Source organism: Pediculus humanus, genomic scaffold (genome assembly GCF_000006295.1).
Source record: "Pediculus humanus corporis 1103172107687 genomic scaffold, whole genome shotgun sequence".
Taxonomy (NCBI): domain Eukaryota; kingdom Metazoa; phylum Arthropoda; class Insecta; order Psocodea; family Pediculidae; genus Pediculus; species Pediculus humanus.
The window spans coordinates 81,567-99,915 of NW_002987294.1; the positions used below are offsets into that span (position 1 = coordinate 81,567).

General features: G+C 26.3%; 5 protein-coding genes across 5 annotated transcripts; 3 read left to right on the plus strand and 2 right to left on the minus strand.

Moving 5' to 3' along the window:
- Positions 1-2,294: 2,294 nt before the first annotated feature.
- Phum_PHUM300830 (protein-L-isoaspartate O-methyltransferase domain-containing protein, putative) lies at positions 2,295-3,967 on the plus strand (the record flags this gene model as incomplete). The annotated part of the gene is made up of 3 exons (XM_002427151.1): positions 2,295-2,601; positions 2,688-3,080; positions 3,177-3,967. 3 exons carry the CDS (start codon positions 2,295-2,297, stop codon positions 3,965-3,967), a joined length of 1,491 nt encoding a protein of 496 aa, XP_002427196.1.
- Positions 3,968-5,039: 1,072 nt separating this feature from the next.
- Positions 5,040-5,452, minus strand: Phum_PHUM300840 (uncharacterized protein; the record flags this gene model as incomplete). The annotated part of the gene is made up of 2 exons (XM_002427152.1): positions 5,040-5,320; positions 5,401-5,452. 2 exons carry the CDS (start codon positions 5,450-5,452, stop codon positions 5,040-5,042), a joined length of 333 nt encoding a protein of 110 aa, XP_002427197.1.
- A 174-nt stretch (positions 5,453-5,626) lies between these two features.
- Phum_PHUM300850 (NADH-Ubiquinone oxidoreductase B14 subunit) lies at positions 5,627-6,062 on the plus strand (the record flags this gene model as incomplete). The annotated part of the gene is made up of 2 exons (XM_002427153.1): positions 5,627-5,753; positions 5,818-6,062. 2 exons carry the CDS (start codon positions 5,627-5,629, stop codon positions 6,060-6,062), a joined length of 372 nt encoding a protein of 123 aa, XP_002427198.1.
- A 749-nt stretch (positions 6,063-6,811) lies between these two features.
- Positions 6,812-11,121, minus strand: Phum_PHUM300860 (uncharacterized protein; the record flags this gene model as incomplete). The annotated part of the gene is made up of 10 exons (XM_002427154.1): positions 6,812-6,981; positions 7,059-7,279; positions 7,361-7,552; positions 7,637-7,910; positions 7,974-8,127; positions 9,662-9,934; positions 10,022-10,133; positions 10,213-10,422; positions 10,505-10,736; positions 10,842-11,121. 10 exons carry the CDS (start codon positions 11,119-11,121, stop codon positions 6,812-6,814), a joined length of 2,118 nt encoding a protein of 705 aa, XP_002427199.1.
- Positions 11,122-14,458: 3,337 nt separating this feature from the next.
- Phum_PHUM300870 (uncharacterized protein) lies at positions 14,459-16,724 on the plus strand (the record flags this gene model as incomplete). The annotated part of the gene is made up of 8 exons (XM_002427155.1): positions 14,459-15,019; positions 15,099-15,282; positions 15,398-15,504; positions 15,577-15,726; positions 15,818-15,895; positions 15,991-16,236; positions 16,318-16,404; positions 16,656-16,724. The coding sequence occupies 8 exons, from the start codon at positions 14,459-14,461 to the stop codon at positions 16,722-16,724; spliced, it is 1,482 nt and encodes a 493-aa protein (XP_002427200.1).
- Between the last annotated feature and the right edge of the window lie 1,625 nt (positions 16,725-18,349).

Sequence of the window (18,349 nt, forward strand, 5' to 3'; positions counted from 1 at the left end):
AGGTTATAAATAACCTAAATTTTTAACAAGGTCAATAAAACAGAATTTTGATAACATCAAAAGTTACAAATATTATTTCTACAATAGTAAAAAATAAGTAATAGTGACATTAATAAAAAAAAAATTATAATGACTTTCAATAATAGTTCATAACTATTACAGTATATTAATTTAGAATATTTTTTTGTTTAAAAAGTTTTAAGAATTTCAAAAGTCTTTAGAATAAAAATAAAAGTATTTTTTCTTTTACAGTTTCATCGATGTTTGTTCATATTAAAAGATTTTGTTATTTTAAATGGAAATTCATTGTTTTAAGTTTTTATAAATTTATAATTTATATTAATTACATAATTAATTAATTTTATCAAGTTTAAGATTACAATGGGAAATAACCAATACTGTGAAATATTATAAAGTATTTAACCAAATTGCTACATCAATGAATCAAAATTTTCAAAAAAATTTGCGCTAAAAAGTTGGTTGTTATCACAATTTAACTTCATGCTTACCTAAAAAGGCTAGATTATAACTCTTCTTTGTAAAGGTAAAACCAGTGACAAATCGTAACTCCAAGGTCGTACTGACATAAAATTTTCATGATTTCTAAATGGAAATAATGTAAAACCTTTTTTGTACAATAAAATGATTAACAATTATATATTTTTCTATAAATATTGAAAATGAAGGCTCCATTTTTAATTCAAAAATGTTTTGAAGCTTTGGAGCCAAGTATCGAGTTTTGTCGGTGCTGCATACGCCACAGAAAAGACGGCAAGAATGGGAACTATTCGATAAAATTACAAAAAATGATTTGAAGTTATAAGAACTCTATTACTTCTTTTATATTAATTTAAGTAAATTATTAACTCACCTATTATTTTATGACTCATAGTTGACCATTGTAGTCATCCAACAGAAGTCATCGTCAAAAAATTTTCAAAAACTTATCCTTTATAACTTGTTAAAATAGATGTCGGTTAACCATTCAAAGATGAATTTCAAGTTACTCTGTTTTTAATATTATTTAACGTGGTAACGCGACGGCATGTAAAAGTTTATTTAATACTGTAGAAAAATTCTTTTAGATCACTTTTATAACAATATTATTATATTCACAAACAGAAATTAAGTTATTTAAAACAATCCAAAATTCACATACCTCTGAAAAACTTCCTACCAAAAGCCACAGTGCTGTACGCGATGTTCAACTATTGCGCAGGCGCGTTTATAAAGGCGGTGAAAAAGTTTTTTATTGCTTGTTTGTAATGTTTTTTTTAGCCATGGAATTATTTTGCCATATTTTCATAATATAAGCAATTTTTTTTTATATTATTGAGTTTGACTATTGCTGAACCATTTTTTATTGTTTATTCAATGTAAATTTAAATTTTAAGTTTAAATTGCTTATCCGCCAAATATATTTGGGCCCTGAAAGATTTTTTTAATTTTAATTTTTTTTTTTTTTTTTTGTATTATTTAATATATATTTACATATTTCTTTTTTATTATTAATCACAAATCAGATTTTAATGAAAGCTGTTTATATGTTATTTTTTATTAATTTATTTTTAATTTTAAAAAAACTCTTTAACATATAATTCTTTATTTTTTTAATAGTTATTATAATTAATTTATCGTGGGTAGAATTACAAAAGTTTTTATTTTTGTTTGGATCAGCTGTTCATTTTGTCCATGACGCTTTTATGAGTTTGCTGTCCTTACATTATTAAATATGGAATATTTTAACTGTTAACTTATAATTAAATATTGTATTAACTGTATTTAATGAAGAAAACTATTGAAGTTAATAATTTATCGAAATTTTATACGTTTTAAATTAGTGTTTTTAGTGAACAAAAAATTTTTAAATGTAATTTAAATTAAATATCAAGAATACACGTAAGAGTATAAACAACAGATTTTTTTTTTCCGTAGGTTCAAGGTAACTGCTCAGGGTTATTTTAAATTTTTTTTGTTTACTTATTAATTAGATTTGTAAAGAAAGAAATACATATAAAAATGTATTAAAAATTATATGCTTATTCACTAATTATTAATAAAATAAGAATTATTTATTTATTTATAACGTAATTATTAAAATACTATATTTAAAGTAATATTATAAAATAATTAAATGATTTTTTTTTTTTTTTTTTGAAGAATTACATAAAATCAATTAATAATAAAATAATAATTTTAATAAAAATATAATTTAGTTAATTATTTAAAAAAAAAAAAAAAAAAAAATTTTTTTAAATTTACTTTTTATTTATAGGCTAAATTAAGTTTTTAAAATGGGGGGAGCAGTTAGTGCTGGTGCTGATAATGATGAACTTATTGATAATTTATTGGAAGCTGATTATATCACAAGCTCAGAAGTGGAAAAAGTTTTCAGGGCTGTTGACAGAGCTCATTATTTTAGTGCCGAGTATAAACAGAGAGCATACAGTGATTTAGCATGGAAATGTGGTAACCTGCATATTTCAGCTCCTTGTATTTACAGCAGAGTTATGGAAAGTTTAAAGTTGGGTCCTGGAATGAGTTTTTTGAATTTGGGTTCAGGCACTGGTTACTTAAGTACAATGGCAGGATTACTTTTAGGTAAAATTAAAGTTTGAAATTTTTTCATTTTTTGGCACAAATAAAATTTTCCCCTATGCCTCAATTAAACTCATTCTTTTATGTAGGTTCCTATGGTGTTAATCATGGAATAGAAATTCATGAAGATGTTTTAAATTATTCCACCAATAAGCTTAATGAATTTATTTTAACTTCAAGTGCAATAGATGAATATGAGTTTTGCGAGCCAAAATTTGTAAATGGTAATTGTTTATACCTTGGTAATTGTGCTCGTCAGTATGACAGAGTGTACTGCGGTGCAGCTTGTCCAGAAAATCAAGAAAATTATATGAAAAACTTAATTAAAGTTGGAGGTATATTAGTAATGCCAATTAACGATCAGTTATTGCAAATATACAGAAAATCTGATGTTAACTGGGAGTCCAAAGCTGTTTTACCTGTTTCTTTTGCATCATTAATATCTGGCAAGATCTCAGAATGTTATGAACCTTTAAAAATGCGTACGTTTCAAAAATACTATAAATTAACATGTATGTTTTTTTTTTTTTTTATAAAAACATTATGTTTTCACATGTTTAGTATTTTTGTTTTTGCAGCAAGTACAGACCCTATGTCTCTTCAAGACATTTGTCGCTTTACTGTACGTTCTATCTTAAGACGCAATATAGATATTGAACATCCAGAATTGAAAGAACCGCCAAAAGTGCCAAGAAAACGTGCGAAAAAAAAAAATATACGTCGATTAGTAATTCCGATTTTTAGTGGAAGTTCTGAAGGTGAAGAAGATCAGGATGTTCACCAAGCCACAACATCACTTAATGATGCTCAACAATTTTTAATGAATGTAAATACTGCTCAAACATGCAGATCTTTAGTGGAATGGAGTCAATTACTACAAGATACATCAGCCCAATTGCTTGATACTATCGAAAATAGATGTGCAGCTGATTCTAGTCTAGAAAATGATTTATTTACAGAAACTGAAAATAAAAGTGAAGTAATGGAGGAAGATTCTGATATTGTTTTACCTGAAGAAAATTCAAATGGTAATATTCTTGAAGAAATGTCAGATGAAGAATTTCTATCTGACATTGAGGAATTGCAGAATATATTTACAGAGACAGAAGAATCAGAAAGAGTTTTGAATGTATCAAACAAACGTATAAGTCGTAAAAAAGAACGTTTTGTTGAATCAGCTCATGAAATGGAAGATAAACAAACAGTTTGTAAATCGAGAAGAGAAAAAATTGACAGTGGTATAGTAGATGATATTGAAACATGTAAAGCTAGCACAGATTCCGAACAGGAAGACTTTGCTGAAATGTCTCACGATGTGATTTTTAAACCAGGATATCAGTGCCTCTTTGAAGGTTCATACCCTTTTTGAAAGACACTGATTTAAAGACTGAAACTATAAAATCTCAATCTGATATAGAAAATGTAGAAACACCAAATAATAATACTAGTGTTGTGCAAGTTATCAATTATACTACTTATATGAAGGAAAAAATTAAAATGTTACCATTACCAATGACTTTGAAATATTATTTAAATTTAAATAGAGAATTTTAAGTGGGTCTTCAATTAAACTTTGACCTTTTTTATGTATTAATTGGTGCTGTTAAAAAAAAAACAAAAAAAAATTAGTTAAAAGTACATTATGAATCACATAATTTTTAGGTACTCTTATAATCCGGTTGGGTAATTTTTAAGTTAGCAAAATTAAAAACACATTATCGATATTTGCCAGTTATTATTTAGATTCTCGCAAAATATTTTTGGTGCAATTTGAATAGAATTACCTTAAAATGAAAAATGTGATGTTTCATTTGTGTAAATTTAGATTTTAGAAAAACATAATGGCTGTTATCAGTAAATTTAAAAAGGTAAAAACTATAGTGAATTTAACAATAATAATAATACATATTGATATAAAAATAATCAATCGTTTTTTATGTCTTACGATTAATTTGTTTTTAAAAGCGTATATATATATATATTTTTATTTTGGGAGAAATATATATCGGATATTAAATTTAATTAAAATATATAATAATATAATGACTTGAATTTAATTTTACAGGTGATGATTATATACATAATTTAGTTAGATTTTAAAATGATTATATTGGAAAATTATTTTAGTATTCACATTAAAAATATTATTCATATATTATTATTATTATTATTATATCATTTATTAAAAATATTTTATATTTTAATTTATTTTGAAAATTTATAAAAATTTAATTAAAAACTGATTTTTTTTTTTTTTTATGTTTTTGTAATAATAAAATTACAAGTTGTGTCATTTTTATTTTAATACATATAAATAATCTTAATTGTTATTGTTTTATATTTTAAACCTTAAGTTTTTAAATGAAGTTCGAAAAAAAAAAAAAAATTCACTTCACTTTGGTACTTGGAAATAAATGTTTTTAAAATAAAAGAAATTTAAATTATCTTCTCTTAAAACCATATTTCTTTCTTTCATAAAATAAGTCCGTTTTAGAACTTCCTAAATTAACAATTTTAGGGCAACCATCTCTATCTTTTTCTTGTATGGTACATTCTTTACAATAGTAAGCATCCGAAACTCCGGGCCCCCCACAAATAACGCATCTTCCTTGATATGACCCATAATTACATTCGTCACAAATACGAACTAAGGTACAGGGCCTTACATACGAATCACATATAACACATTTACCATCACATTTTTCACAAAGCCTTCCAATAGCTGAAAATGTAATAATGCATATTGAAAAAAAAAAAAAAACAAAGACAATAAATTAAAATATACTTGCACAGTTTTCGTACCTACTCCAGGCTGTTTTCGACAAAAAATCAAATCCGGATGATGTTTTGCCATAGTTTTTTTTTTTTTTTTTTTAAAAAAATTATAAAAATAAAACTAAGTTGTAAACTATAACTGAATTTAACTAGCGTTACAAAAATAATGTTTTTTCTTTCTGATGTTGGTATTGAGTGTATTAAAAATATTATTGAGTTTTCAAAGTTGGTATTTTTATTATCATCTGAAAAAATGTCTGCTAAACCTGTTCAAGAAGTTGTAAAAAAGGTTAAACCTCTTTTATCTCTTGATAATGTCGAAGCTCGAAGAAGAGTTATTATGTTGTATAAAGCATGGTATCGTGCAGCTCCTGAAATAGGTAAAATAGTAATATTTATGTTAGATCTTTATTCCATTTTTAATAACTTTTCTTTCATTTCTAGCTGTGACATTTAGATTGCCTATAAGTTTTGAGCAAGTTAGGAAAAAAATCAAAGAAGAATTTATGAAAAATAAAAATGTGACAGACGTGCGAGTTATTGATTTATTAGTTATCAAGGGGCAAATGGAATTAAAAGAAACTGTCAAAATATGGAAACAAACAAATCATGTTATGTATTATATGAAAGATACTAATCTACCAAAACCTACTAATTTCATTTCTAAATTTCTACAAGGTTCTGATTAAAATTTTTTATATTAAAAACAAGTAATTCATTGTAATATTTACTTAAAATTTGTAGTTTATTACTAGACATTGATTGAATTAGTATGACAATTTTCTTTTTCATAAATTTTTCAAAATTTTATATAAGATCGTTTCACAATAATAATAATTTTTATTTTTATCGAACATCATTATTTTTGTGTCGTTAATTTATTTTTATATGACAGCATTATGATTAACTATAACTTCTAATTTTGAATTCTATTTATGATAAAATATGTTGCAAAGATAATTATAAAATATACAATATTTAATTTTAATAGTAAAATAATATATTTTTCTCCTCTTAGTCATTTGTAATTTTAATTTTAAATTGAAAAAAAAAAAAAAGAGAATTCTCGTACGAAATAATTTGGTTTTGTTTATTAAAAAAATGTTTTTATCATTACATTTAAAATTTTCAATATTTATTTTTAATTTAAAAAGAAAGTCATTTAATTCTTTGTTAATTAGGTCAAAAAAGCAGTAAGCAAAAAATAAGTAAATTAAAAATACTGATTATATATTTTAGTATTTTTTTTTTTAGTTTAACGTGTAATATTCAATGAAATTTGCATTAGAAGTTACTAGTTTATGTTAATATTTCTTTTAGGTTATATATATATATACATACATGTAAAAAAAAAGGTTTAAAGGTATAATTTACATTAAACCTTTTGATAAAATTTTTTTTTTTTCTAAATTCCTGTTTTAATGTTTATTCGGTTTCATTACATAAGAGATGCTGGTGGAAGAGTGACTGCTCCGTGTCCAGAAAGTGGAACTGGGAGTACTGTTAATCCTTTTACCCAAGTTTTCCTTTCGCAACAGAAGCATTCTACATCATTTAAAGCTCTTAAATATGCTGTTGTAACACCTCCAATAATTAAAATTTGTGTTCCTGCAAAATATATACTTATGGATTTCATTTGTACGATTTGACTTTGCAAAGCATCGATTAAGAAGAAGGTTTTTTACCCAAATAAGCTACTGCGTGACCGTGACGTGGTATTGACATAGCAAAATGCAATTTCCATTCTTTTTCTTTTAGATTCCATATATCGATTGCGTTACAGCTTGATGTGGTTCTTTCTTTTTCTGACACTCTACCTGCACCACCAATGTAATATAACGTGTCATTCATTGCAAAAAGGCATCCGAAGCATCGTGGAAAGCGCAAACTTGATTGTTCTACCCAACTGTTATTTAAACAATTTTTTTTTTTTTCCACTCATAAAAATATTTAAATATGCGTTAGAAATAATATTAATGTGACTTACGTATTATATTTTGGATCGTAACTTTCTACCGAAGAAGTCAAAGGAGTTTTTCTAGAGCTTGTCATTCCACCAGCAATCCAAACCGTATCTTTGTATTTTGCGACAGCAACTCCGGTTCTCTCGACGTTTAAACTTGTTATATATTCCCAGTTTCCAGTTAAAGGATCGTATTTTTCCACCGAGGATAATATTCTGTACAATATTGAAGAAGTAATTCAAAATAAGTAATATTGATATGAATGGATGTTTTGAAAAATAACAATTTTTATGTAGCACCTGCCATGTTTATCTTGGCCACCTATAGCCAATAATTTTCCTTTAACAGATGATAATCCAAAGTTTTTTCTGGGAGTCAACATATCGGTTTCTTTAAACCATGCTCTAGATATTGGATCGAAACTCCAAACCGTACCCACCACGACCGTTCTGCCTTGTTCGTCATCTCTTGGATCAGTACCTCCTGCCAAATAAACTTTTCCCTTAAGAAAGGCCACTGCGTGATGATGACGTGGTTGCGGAAGTTCTCCAACCAAATCCCATTGATTCAATTCTGAAATGTGTGTAATAATTTTTCTCCCATTGATAGTTTTTTTATATAAATTTTACGACTTACCTGAATTATATCGAAAAATATTTCTTCCTGTATTTCTACCATCCCCATATTTACTGTGAGGATCTATACCACCAAAAACCAATACAGATTCTCTTTCGGAAAAAAATAAACTTCCTTCTTTCAAATAATCTTTTAATAATAAAGAGTGATCGTACTGACTAAAATATACATATATACACACACATATATAACCGAAATCATAAAAATAAAATGTATATAAAAAAAAAAAAAAAAAATTTAATTTTCTTACTTGGAAAAATTATTATGTAATTTATTAACTGAAGATTCCGATGATGAATACGTTAATTCGTTATAATAAACGGAATCCGATTTTTGTTTGGTATAAGTTTCGACGCGACATCCTTTTATCCTTTTAACGGATAAAAATTTTCTAAAAACACGTTGAATTAATATGGCGGCTTCTTTTTCGGTTTTATTTTTTTTCCTTTTTATAAAATCATTCATAAATTTATCATTTTTTATCATAGGATGATTCATTGTCGAAGGTGGGAGTTTAATTGGAGAATTTTCATTTTTAATGACTGGAAAATTAGTTAATGCGGGAAAAGTCGTCGGAATGATTTTATGTTGTATCGATAATTTTTCAATTGATTTTTTTTTATGGACTTCCGACGTGGAATCAATTTTATTAAACCATTGATTCGTCGTGTAATTATCTGATTTTTTTTTCGTCGTATTCGCATTCCATATGGTCGGAGGAGGTTGTGGTAACATTTTAAAATTATCTTTTCCTTGTTTTACCTGAAACAAAAAAAAAAGAACATAATGTTTAATAGATTGATAATTAATTTAATACCGGATAAAGGTAAAAAACAAGCATGGTAAGTGCACCATTATTAACCAGTAAAAGACATTTTTTTTTAACCGTCGTCGTAATGAAACGACGGTTTTTTATTTAAAACCAGTTACACTTACCATGCACTTATCATACTATGTTCTTACCTGAAACAGGTATTTATTATTCTGCATACATTTCTACTGTTTTATTATTTTTTTTTTTTTTTTTGTATTGAATTTCGTCAAAAGTTTCCCTGAATAACAAAAGAGTAATTTTTAAAAATTAACTTTATTCTTCCCCTTTTTCAAGTTTATTTATGTATTTATTACGTTATTAGATATTCATGTATATATTACCTTGAAAATGGGAAATAACAAGTCATTTATTTATTTATTTTTTTGGTTATCTTCGTGAAATTAAACATTAATTCATTTAATAAAATAAAAATTTTACGTCACATCGGTCAAAAAAAGATAAAGAGCAATACATAATTTTTTGAAAAAAAAAAAAAAAAAAAAACCGTTAAAATTCGAATGTGGACAACTTTTGTAAAAAATTTTTTTTAAATTAATATTTTAATAGTTTTTAATAATTGGAATAATGAAAAAAATTTAAATAAAAAAAATTAATAATAAATTTGTTAAACATGAAAACTTTTTTTAAAATTTAATAAATAAAAACTTAAAAAAAAAATTAAAAAAAAAAATTAAAAAAAAAAAATGGTATAAAATTGACTATAAAATATATATGTATGTAAATAATTATAAAATAATTTTGGGTCGATTTGTTTGTTTGTTTGTTTGTTGTTTGTTTGTATCACGGATTAAATAAACAAAATTTCATTTGATTTTTAAATTCAGAATTAAGTTAATCGTGCCTTTTCACTCACAATTTCACTCCTCATCGTATCTCCTAGTGCAACTTCAACTCTAGCCGATTTACCGGAAATAGGATTCGATTGTTTTCTCGATGACGGTCTTCTTTCCGGTTGCGATGGTTGTATCGAATCTCTAGGACTCGTCGTCAAACCCGATTGATCGTTATTTCTTTTACTTTTTGTCGATTGTGTATCTCTTTTCGTACGAGATTTTTCTTTTTCGTTATATAATTCTTTTCTATATTGTTCGAGATCGTGTAGAAATTCTCTATACGTCACGTAATTCTACAAAAAAAAAAAAATTTCCTTTAATTCCAAATTTATTCCAAAAAAAAAAAAAAGAAAAACATTTTTTTAAAGAAAATTTTTTACCTTTTCGTCACCTGCCCAATTTCTACTCGGTGGTTCGGATAAACCTAAAAGATCTATCCAATGATAATAATCACCCGTTTGATTACCGTACCAATATTTAATAATAGCATACCTGAAACGTACAAAAAAAATTTTTTTTTCATTCTGTTTATTTAAATAAATAATAATAATAATGTTAATGATAAACGTACGCTAAACCGTTGTCAATCATTTGTTGAACTCCCGGATGTGATGTTATTTCTAAAAATTCAGGATTTTCAGGATTCCTTCTAATATCAACTAATTGCCAAGGAGCTATGAGACCGAATCTTACGCATGACATAACCTGTTCTAAACATTCTTTTCTTTCTTTCCAATCGTGCCATAACCATCGTACAGCCGACATAAAAACTTCTATTTCGCTAAAATATTATTTTTAATATTATTTCGCGAAAGACATTTTTTTTTTTTTTCGTTATTAAATTACAAAAAAAAAAAATTGACCTGTGAACTGATATGTAGTTGGATGAGAGAAGTACGAAAACTTCATCCAATTGTAATTCCAAATAATCTTTCGAACTGACCAATGTAAGAAAAAATTTCATTATTCTAGGTATCATGAGTTCCATAATTGCGGAAATTCCAAATTTTTTCGCTTCCAGATATAATATAAAAGCTGTATCTTCGGTAAATAAATCTTCGCAATCGACAAACGCCCAACATTGTTCTTCGAGTTCTGAACATAAGAACGAATTTTAGCATTCAAAAAAAGAAAATTTGTAATAAAGTAAAAAAGAAAGTTGTTTGTTTGTTTGTTTGTTTGTTTGTCTGTTTGTTTCACCTTTTATTCCTAAAAACTGTGCGGCCAAAAAAACTTCTAATATATTATCTCTTTTTAATATTGTGTAACTATCACCGTGAACGTATGTCATCCATTCGTAAATCAATTCGAATGCTTTGGGTGATACGTTGGCAGCCGGAAGTTTGACGACATCTTTTGATGTTTTCTCATTGAAATATGCCGAATAACACTGAAGTACCAACAAATGACAATTAAATTGCACATCTTCTATTTGTACCAAACAATCTGGATTCACATAATTCGTAATCCTATAGTGCATATGTTTATAAAGATTCGTTTTTTGTGGTAATTTTATTTTGTTCCAATCGATCGGAACGGAACTCGTAAATCCTAATCTACAATTAACAAAAAAAATTATAACATTTTTAATATTTTCCTAAAAAGATCATTTGTTGTAATTATAAAATTACTTTATTAAATTAATTTCCGGTTTTGGTGATTCGTCGGATTCTATGGATCTTCCATCTTCCTGTTCTCTATCGTCATTATTTTCATCTAGTACGAATGAACTGAGAACATCATTTATTTGATTTGGTGTTTTTATTTTATTTTGTTCGGACATTGATAAATTCGAGGCCATTCCAGGCTTTAAATAAAAAAAATTTTAGAGAGAAAGGGTGGGAGAGGGAGGAGGGATGGGAATGATGAGGGAATGAGAAAAAATTTTCAACGCACCAAAATTTGATTCAAAGCAGCTCCTCGTCCTTCACCCATTAAAGTAAGAGCATTTAATATTTGATGTTTTTTAGCATCACTTTCCATAATTGGAAGAATCCCTTTTTCCGATAAAGCAGAAGAAATTTGAGTATTTAATGCTTGATTAGCTAATTCAGCTTTGACATTAACTCTCGTGTGTCTCGGATCTGCAACCAATACACTAACCTTCTTCGATTCAAAAACGACCTTAGGCAGTGAAATTAAAAGACAATAACATCTATTGATCGATTCATTTAATTAATTAATTAAATTAAATAATAATTAAATTAAATTAAATAAATAATAAGACATACTACATACTTGTTGAGGTACAACTTTTAAATTACCACTTGGCGTTGGTTGAAATGGGAAAACTCGATTGTCAAAAGTTTGAGATGGGGAACCTTCGTTAAATTGATTATTTTCTATTTGGATATTTTGTCGACTGAAAATTTTTAATTAAATTATTATTAATTACAACAAAAAAAAGAGACTCGTTAATTAATTAATTAATTAATTAATTTACCTATTTGCCATACTCCAGGGCATGCGACCGTTAGAATCGTGGCATTTTTGCCAGATTCCATAAAAATTTGTTTTCGTTGATGCACCAGGTATAAAAAGTTCTGAACGTGCGTCAATAAGAGAAACAGGGGGGGTTTTCCTTTCAAATATTATTTCAACCGGATTATTATTATTATTATTAGTATTATTATTACTAAATTTTGTTTTTAATTTCTCTTTTTTTGACGGATCTAAAACTACAGCCGAAAAAAAAAATTCTATTTAGTAAATAATAATAATAAATTTGTTGCTGTTGTCATTGATGTCTCCTCAACGTACATTTTTCATTTACAATTTCAGATGATTTAAATTTTCTTATATTATTATTATTATTATTATTGAAAATTCCACTTATGCTGTTGGTTTCGTTTGAATTTTTCCTATGTGATTCTTCAGCCTCGGAATGGCAAAATGGACAGGAACAGTTCGAATAATCTTTTTCAATTTCCGGTGAGATTTTCCTTCAAATCAAAAAAACATTTAAAAAATTATTATTATTATTATTATTTTTCGAAATTTAATTTTTAATAATTTAATATTTTCACCTCATTAATTATTTCCTTCTAATCGCTAGAGGAAATCAATCAATCAATCAATCAATCACATTAATAAACAACATTAATGTGAATTTAAATTCATTTTCAATTTCTCCTGTAACGTATTTACAATTTGAAAAAAAAAATCAATAATAATAATAATAATAATAATTTAAAAAATGTTTTATATCGAACGTTCTTGATAATAATAATAATAAAAATAATAATATATAAAATGGTGATAAATAATGTAAATAAATAAATAACAAACCGTATTGTTTTTTTTTTCTTTCTTTCTTTTTTTTTTTTATAAAAAAACAAATTTTTTTAAAATTCTGATGAGAATAATAATAATAAATAAATAAATAAATAAATAATAAATAATAATAAAAACTTTCGAAACGATTTAAAGTTCAATAATAATAATAATAATAACAATAATATTCTTTTTGAAAAGTATCAAGTTTTGTTTTTTTTTTTTTTTCTTTTTTTTTCTTTTATTATATTTTTATTATTATTATTCGATCACAAAATTCTTTGCCCAAAAAAAAAAAAAAAAAAAAAAAAAAATTAGAAAAAAAAATGGTAGAAAAAATTTTTCATAAATTATATAATTTGAAAACTTTTTTTTTTTTTAGAGTGAATGTAAATTTACACAAAATTAATATCGGAGTTATTATCATCACGCCATTTTATTTAGGACAACAATCGGAATGAAAATATTTTTTTTTTTGAAAAAAAAAAAAAAATTTAAAAAAATGATTTTCTTCTGTCAAAAATGGAAAGAAAAAATAATAATAATACTTGATATTAAAAGTAAATCTCGAACGAACTCCTTTTTTTTTTAATGGGGAGTCGGTGGCGGTGGTGGTGGTGGTGGTGGCGGTTGCCAAAGAAAAAAAAAACCGTTACGAAAATATTCACCCACTTTCTATAATAATAATAATAATAATAATTTTTATTATCGGTTATGAAGGTACCATATTGTTTTCTTTTTAAATTTAAATTCTAACCGCCATAATTTAAATCCTGTGGGCATGTGTGAACTAAAATCAAATTAATTATTTATTAATGTAACCATTTGACATCTTCAAGTACCACTTACATATTAATTATCATTATCATTATCATTATTATTGTTTTTAATTGATAAAACGTTTGGAAAAATTTTTTTGTTTCTTATTGGATTTACTACAACAAAAAAATTAAATTTATGTATTTTTTTTTCGTTTTTACCTTAATAAATCCTTAACTTAGAGAATAATGGTAATAATGATAATAATAATGATAATGATAATAATAATAATTGTTATACGAGGTAGAAAAACTTTAAAAAAAAAAAAAAACTTTAATTTGTTTCGCTTTTAAAATCCGGTCAAAAACTTTTTCTAATTAAAAAAAAAAAAAAAAAATCGTAATTAATTTTTAAAAAAAATTTTTTTTTGCTGTTGCTGTTGTCTTATTAAAGTTGAAAAAGTATCGTTCTGAACATTTAAACTTACCGAATTAAAAATTTATTTTCAAAAAAAAAAAAAATTTAATAAAACAGGTTTGCCACACTTGCTGCAATAAAAAAAAAAAAATTCCTTGTTTTCTTTTCGCATTATTATTATTATTATTGTTTTTATAATATACATATATTTTTTTTTTATATATGTAAAAATTAGTTTATGTATTTATAGTTTTTGTATTTTTTTTTTTTTTAGTTTTAAAACTTTAATAATATTTATTTATTTATTTATTTATTGGGACAAAACGTTGAAAAATTATAAATAATAAAAATTGGTTTATTAACGTAGTATGAATAATGATTTTGAAAATGAAATTAAAAAAGTTAAAGAAAATAAAAAGGCGACAGAATCGGAGGGTTATGAGGATGAAGGTGAAGCAATGGAAAACTCTTTTGAAGGCTCTGGAATCGAGGAAAGTTTATCGGCGGAATATTGCTTGCCTTCTATTACTCTCTCATTTAAATCAAACATTGGAGACACTCAGGCGGAATCTTCAGGTGAAAAAACGGTGGTAGACGGTGGTAGCACATACGATGAAAAAATAAAATTAACACTAAAAGAAAAATGGATGAATTTAACGGGTCGAAAACCCAAAAACATACCCATTATAAGGAGACCACGTGAAAAAATTGAATTTTTCGGCGATACGAGACCCGCACAAATAGAAAAGGAAAGAAATAAAAAATGGATGAAATTAATCGCGGATAGCGCGTATAAACAAAATCAAATTAATTACGGCACTGTTTTCAGCGAGAAAAGAGTTCCATACGAATTGGGGGGTCTTTGGTCTGTAGCACTTCATCCAAATTTGGAAAATTTAACGACGGGTTTTCAATTCGGTGGAGTTCAGGTTTTTCTTTCTCCTTTTTTTTTTTTTTTAACGGAAAATTTTAAATGAAAATTTTTTGTAATAATTTTTACACGTGCAGGTAAGAGATTTTACAACGTTTGAAAAAATATGGTCTTTAAAAACTTTAGAATCAGTTGATATATTACCGATAAGAACGATAAAACATTTACCAGCGGACTATAATAAGCTGTACCTTGCTGGAGCATGTGGTATAATACAAATATTCGATTTAAGAACTGGATTAAGCGTCGATTCCAGCGAGAGTGAGTTAAAAATTTCATTTTTTTTTTGTTTCTCTCCAGACACGTGTGCGAAATATTAATTTATAAAATTTTCCAAAAATTTTTCTTTTTTTTTCGTACCTTTTATTATTTCCAGATATCGAAACTCAAATAAACGATATTGATTTTTCCAGTAATTTAAATTATTTAGCATCGGGTGGTAAAAATGGTTCCGTATGCATTTTTGATTCCCTCACCCTAAAGGTAACTTTTTTTTTTTATATCAAAATTACATATTATTCATTCGTTAATGACTACTTTTCCTTTTATAAAAAGGTTGTGAGTAAAAAAATAAAACCGGAAATAAGTTCTCCAAAAGCTACAATATCGACTATCGATTATCCACCCTTACAAATATTTGCAATTAAATGTCACCCGAAAGAAGAAAGTATTTTTTTAACCGGAGGATGGGATAGATTTATCAGAGTAATTATTAAATATATTTCCACGTTACCCCCCCCCCCCGTATCCCATACCTTTAATTTTTTTTGAACGACGTTAATAAAAACTTTTTCAGGTTTGGGACGTGAGAGTTCCAGATTCGATTTTTAATATACCCGGTCCGTTTATTTGTGGTCAAGGTCTTGATATACACGTAAGTTTTAATTAATTTTCTTCCACTCGCCCCCCCCCCTCCCCCCGACGAACTTTAAGTTAAAAAAAAAAATTTTTTTTTTTTTTACCTGAAAGGATAATACGATATTAACGGGTTCATGGGTATGCGAAAACAGCGTACAACTTTGGGATTTTTCATCCCGGAAATTAATAAAAAACGTACCTATACAAACAACCGCGACAAAATACGATGGCGAATTCATATACGTGGCAAAATTTTTTAAAAATGCGACAAACGGTCACATATCCGATCCGGATTTAATTGTCGTCGGCGGAAGTGGTTACAACGAAGTAAACGTTTTAAAATCATCGACGGGTACTGTAAGTATTATTATTATTATTATTATTAATCACAAACAAACACTTTCATCTTGCTTATTAGGTTTATTTTTATTTTTTCAGGTATTGGCTTCTTATCCTTCGTACAAAACGGTTTTCTGTTTAGATTCCCAAGGTGGTTTTGTTTTATACGGTGGAAAAGAATCATTAGTAAGATTGGGACAAATCAATTTGCCAAAAAAATATTAAATAAATAAATAAAATAAATAAAATATTTAATAAATTTTTTCCACTTCATCGTGGTGTTTTGTTACAATCATCATCATCATTAAATAAAATCAAAAAAAAATAATAATAATGATAGTAAAAAATCTGCGGGAAGAGGGAAGAGAAGGGGGAGGAGGGAAAACAAGCACGTAATAAGAGTATATATAATCTGTAAGAAATGAATTTCAAATGAGATGGAAACTGCTGGAAGAGCTGAATCGATCGCAGCACGACCTCGACCCACACAAAATCCAGTAGCCTAATCGATGAAAGAAGACACATTTCACCTTTACCATTTCTTTTTGTTGTTGTTGTTGTTGTTCAGTAAGGGAAATTTATTTTAAAAAAAAACATAACCGACAACTTATTTTAATTATTATTATTATTATTTATAAAGGAAATTATTTGGGTAAATGAAATATGTTTTAAAATGTAAATCTAACGAGGAGGAAGTGAGAGAGAAAACCTTTTTTTTATTTGATGGGGGGTTGAGAGGGTTTGGGGAAAAAAAAACTTGATTAAAAGATTTCACTCGTTTTATCATAACGAATTTTAACGGTTTTTTTTTTTTAAAACAAACAAAATCCGCGACGAATATTAATAATAATGATAATAAAGTTTTTTTTTAATAAATTCGTTGTTGTTGTTGTTGTTGCGTGCAATCGGTTGATTACGTATTATAATAATAATAATAATAATATCAACGATTAATAATTTACGTATTTATTAACAACCGGAAATAATGTACGGATGATGATGATGATGATGATGATGATATAATAAATAATAAAAAAAAAATTTTTAATAAAAAAAAAAAAAGTGGGTTACGCGTTCGTGTAGTCGACAAAAAAAATTTTTTTAAAATACACGAGTTGTAAAAAAAAAAAAAGAAAAAAAAGAAAATGAAAATAAGTTTTTTGGAATCGATAAAGCTGACATCGCAGGAGCAGAACAGACGAACACACACACACACACACCAGCTGGGATATTCAGCATTGCTGACTTTTCCCTCCCCCGCACTCATTCAATTCTCTCTCTCTTTACTTTCATTTTTTTTTTGCAAAAAAAAAAAAAAAATTTTTTTTTTTTTTCATTTTTTTCAATCCGCGTATTATTATCATCATCGTTATCATTTTTCTTATCCTTATCCTTTCCCCCCTCCCCGTCCTGCCTCCCCCGAAAGAAAAAAAAAATTATAAATTTTCACTGTGAAAAAAAATATTTTTTTTTTTCCCCAGGTGAATATTTAAATCTAATCCTACGTAACCAATCATTTGGGAAATTAAATAAAAAAAAAAAAAAAGGAAAACCGTATCGACGTTTTTATTTTATCCACACCCCCCATCCCCACCTCCCCCCTTAAATTTTTTTTAACGATTAAACCGGATACGATTTATATTTTATTATTATTATTATTATTATTATTATTATTATTATTATTATTATCGTTACTTTAAAAAAAAAAAAAAGAAAAATTTTCTTCGTGATTTTCACGGGGTCGTTAATTATTATTTTGACCCCGTTCCATGAATTTGAAGTTAAGTAGTGATAATAATAATAATAATAATAATAATAATAATAGATGATAATAATAATAATAATAAATAATAATAATATTAATAAGATGAAAAGGAAAAAAAAATTTTTTTTTGGTATTTTTTTGTTTCGTTGTCCGTTATGAAAGAGAAAGATGAACCTTGACATTTAAAACGTTCTGGAAGTGAAATGATCCAGTTGAAGAGAGTAGGCGTTAAAAAAATTTTCCAGAAAAATTTTCCAATAAAAAAAAAGGAAAATTTTAAATCACTAAACGATGATGATGACGATGATTGTTTTATTTATTAAAAAAAAAAAAAAATTCAATTTGGAGATTAAATTTTCTCCTTCA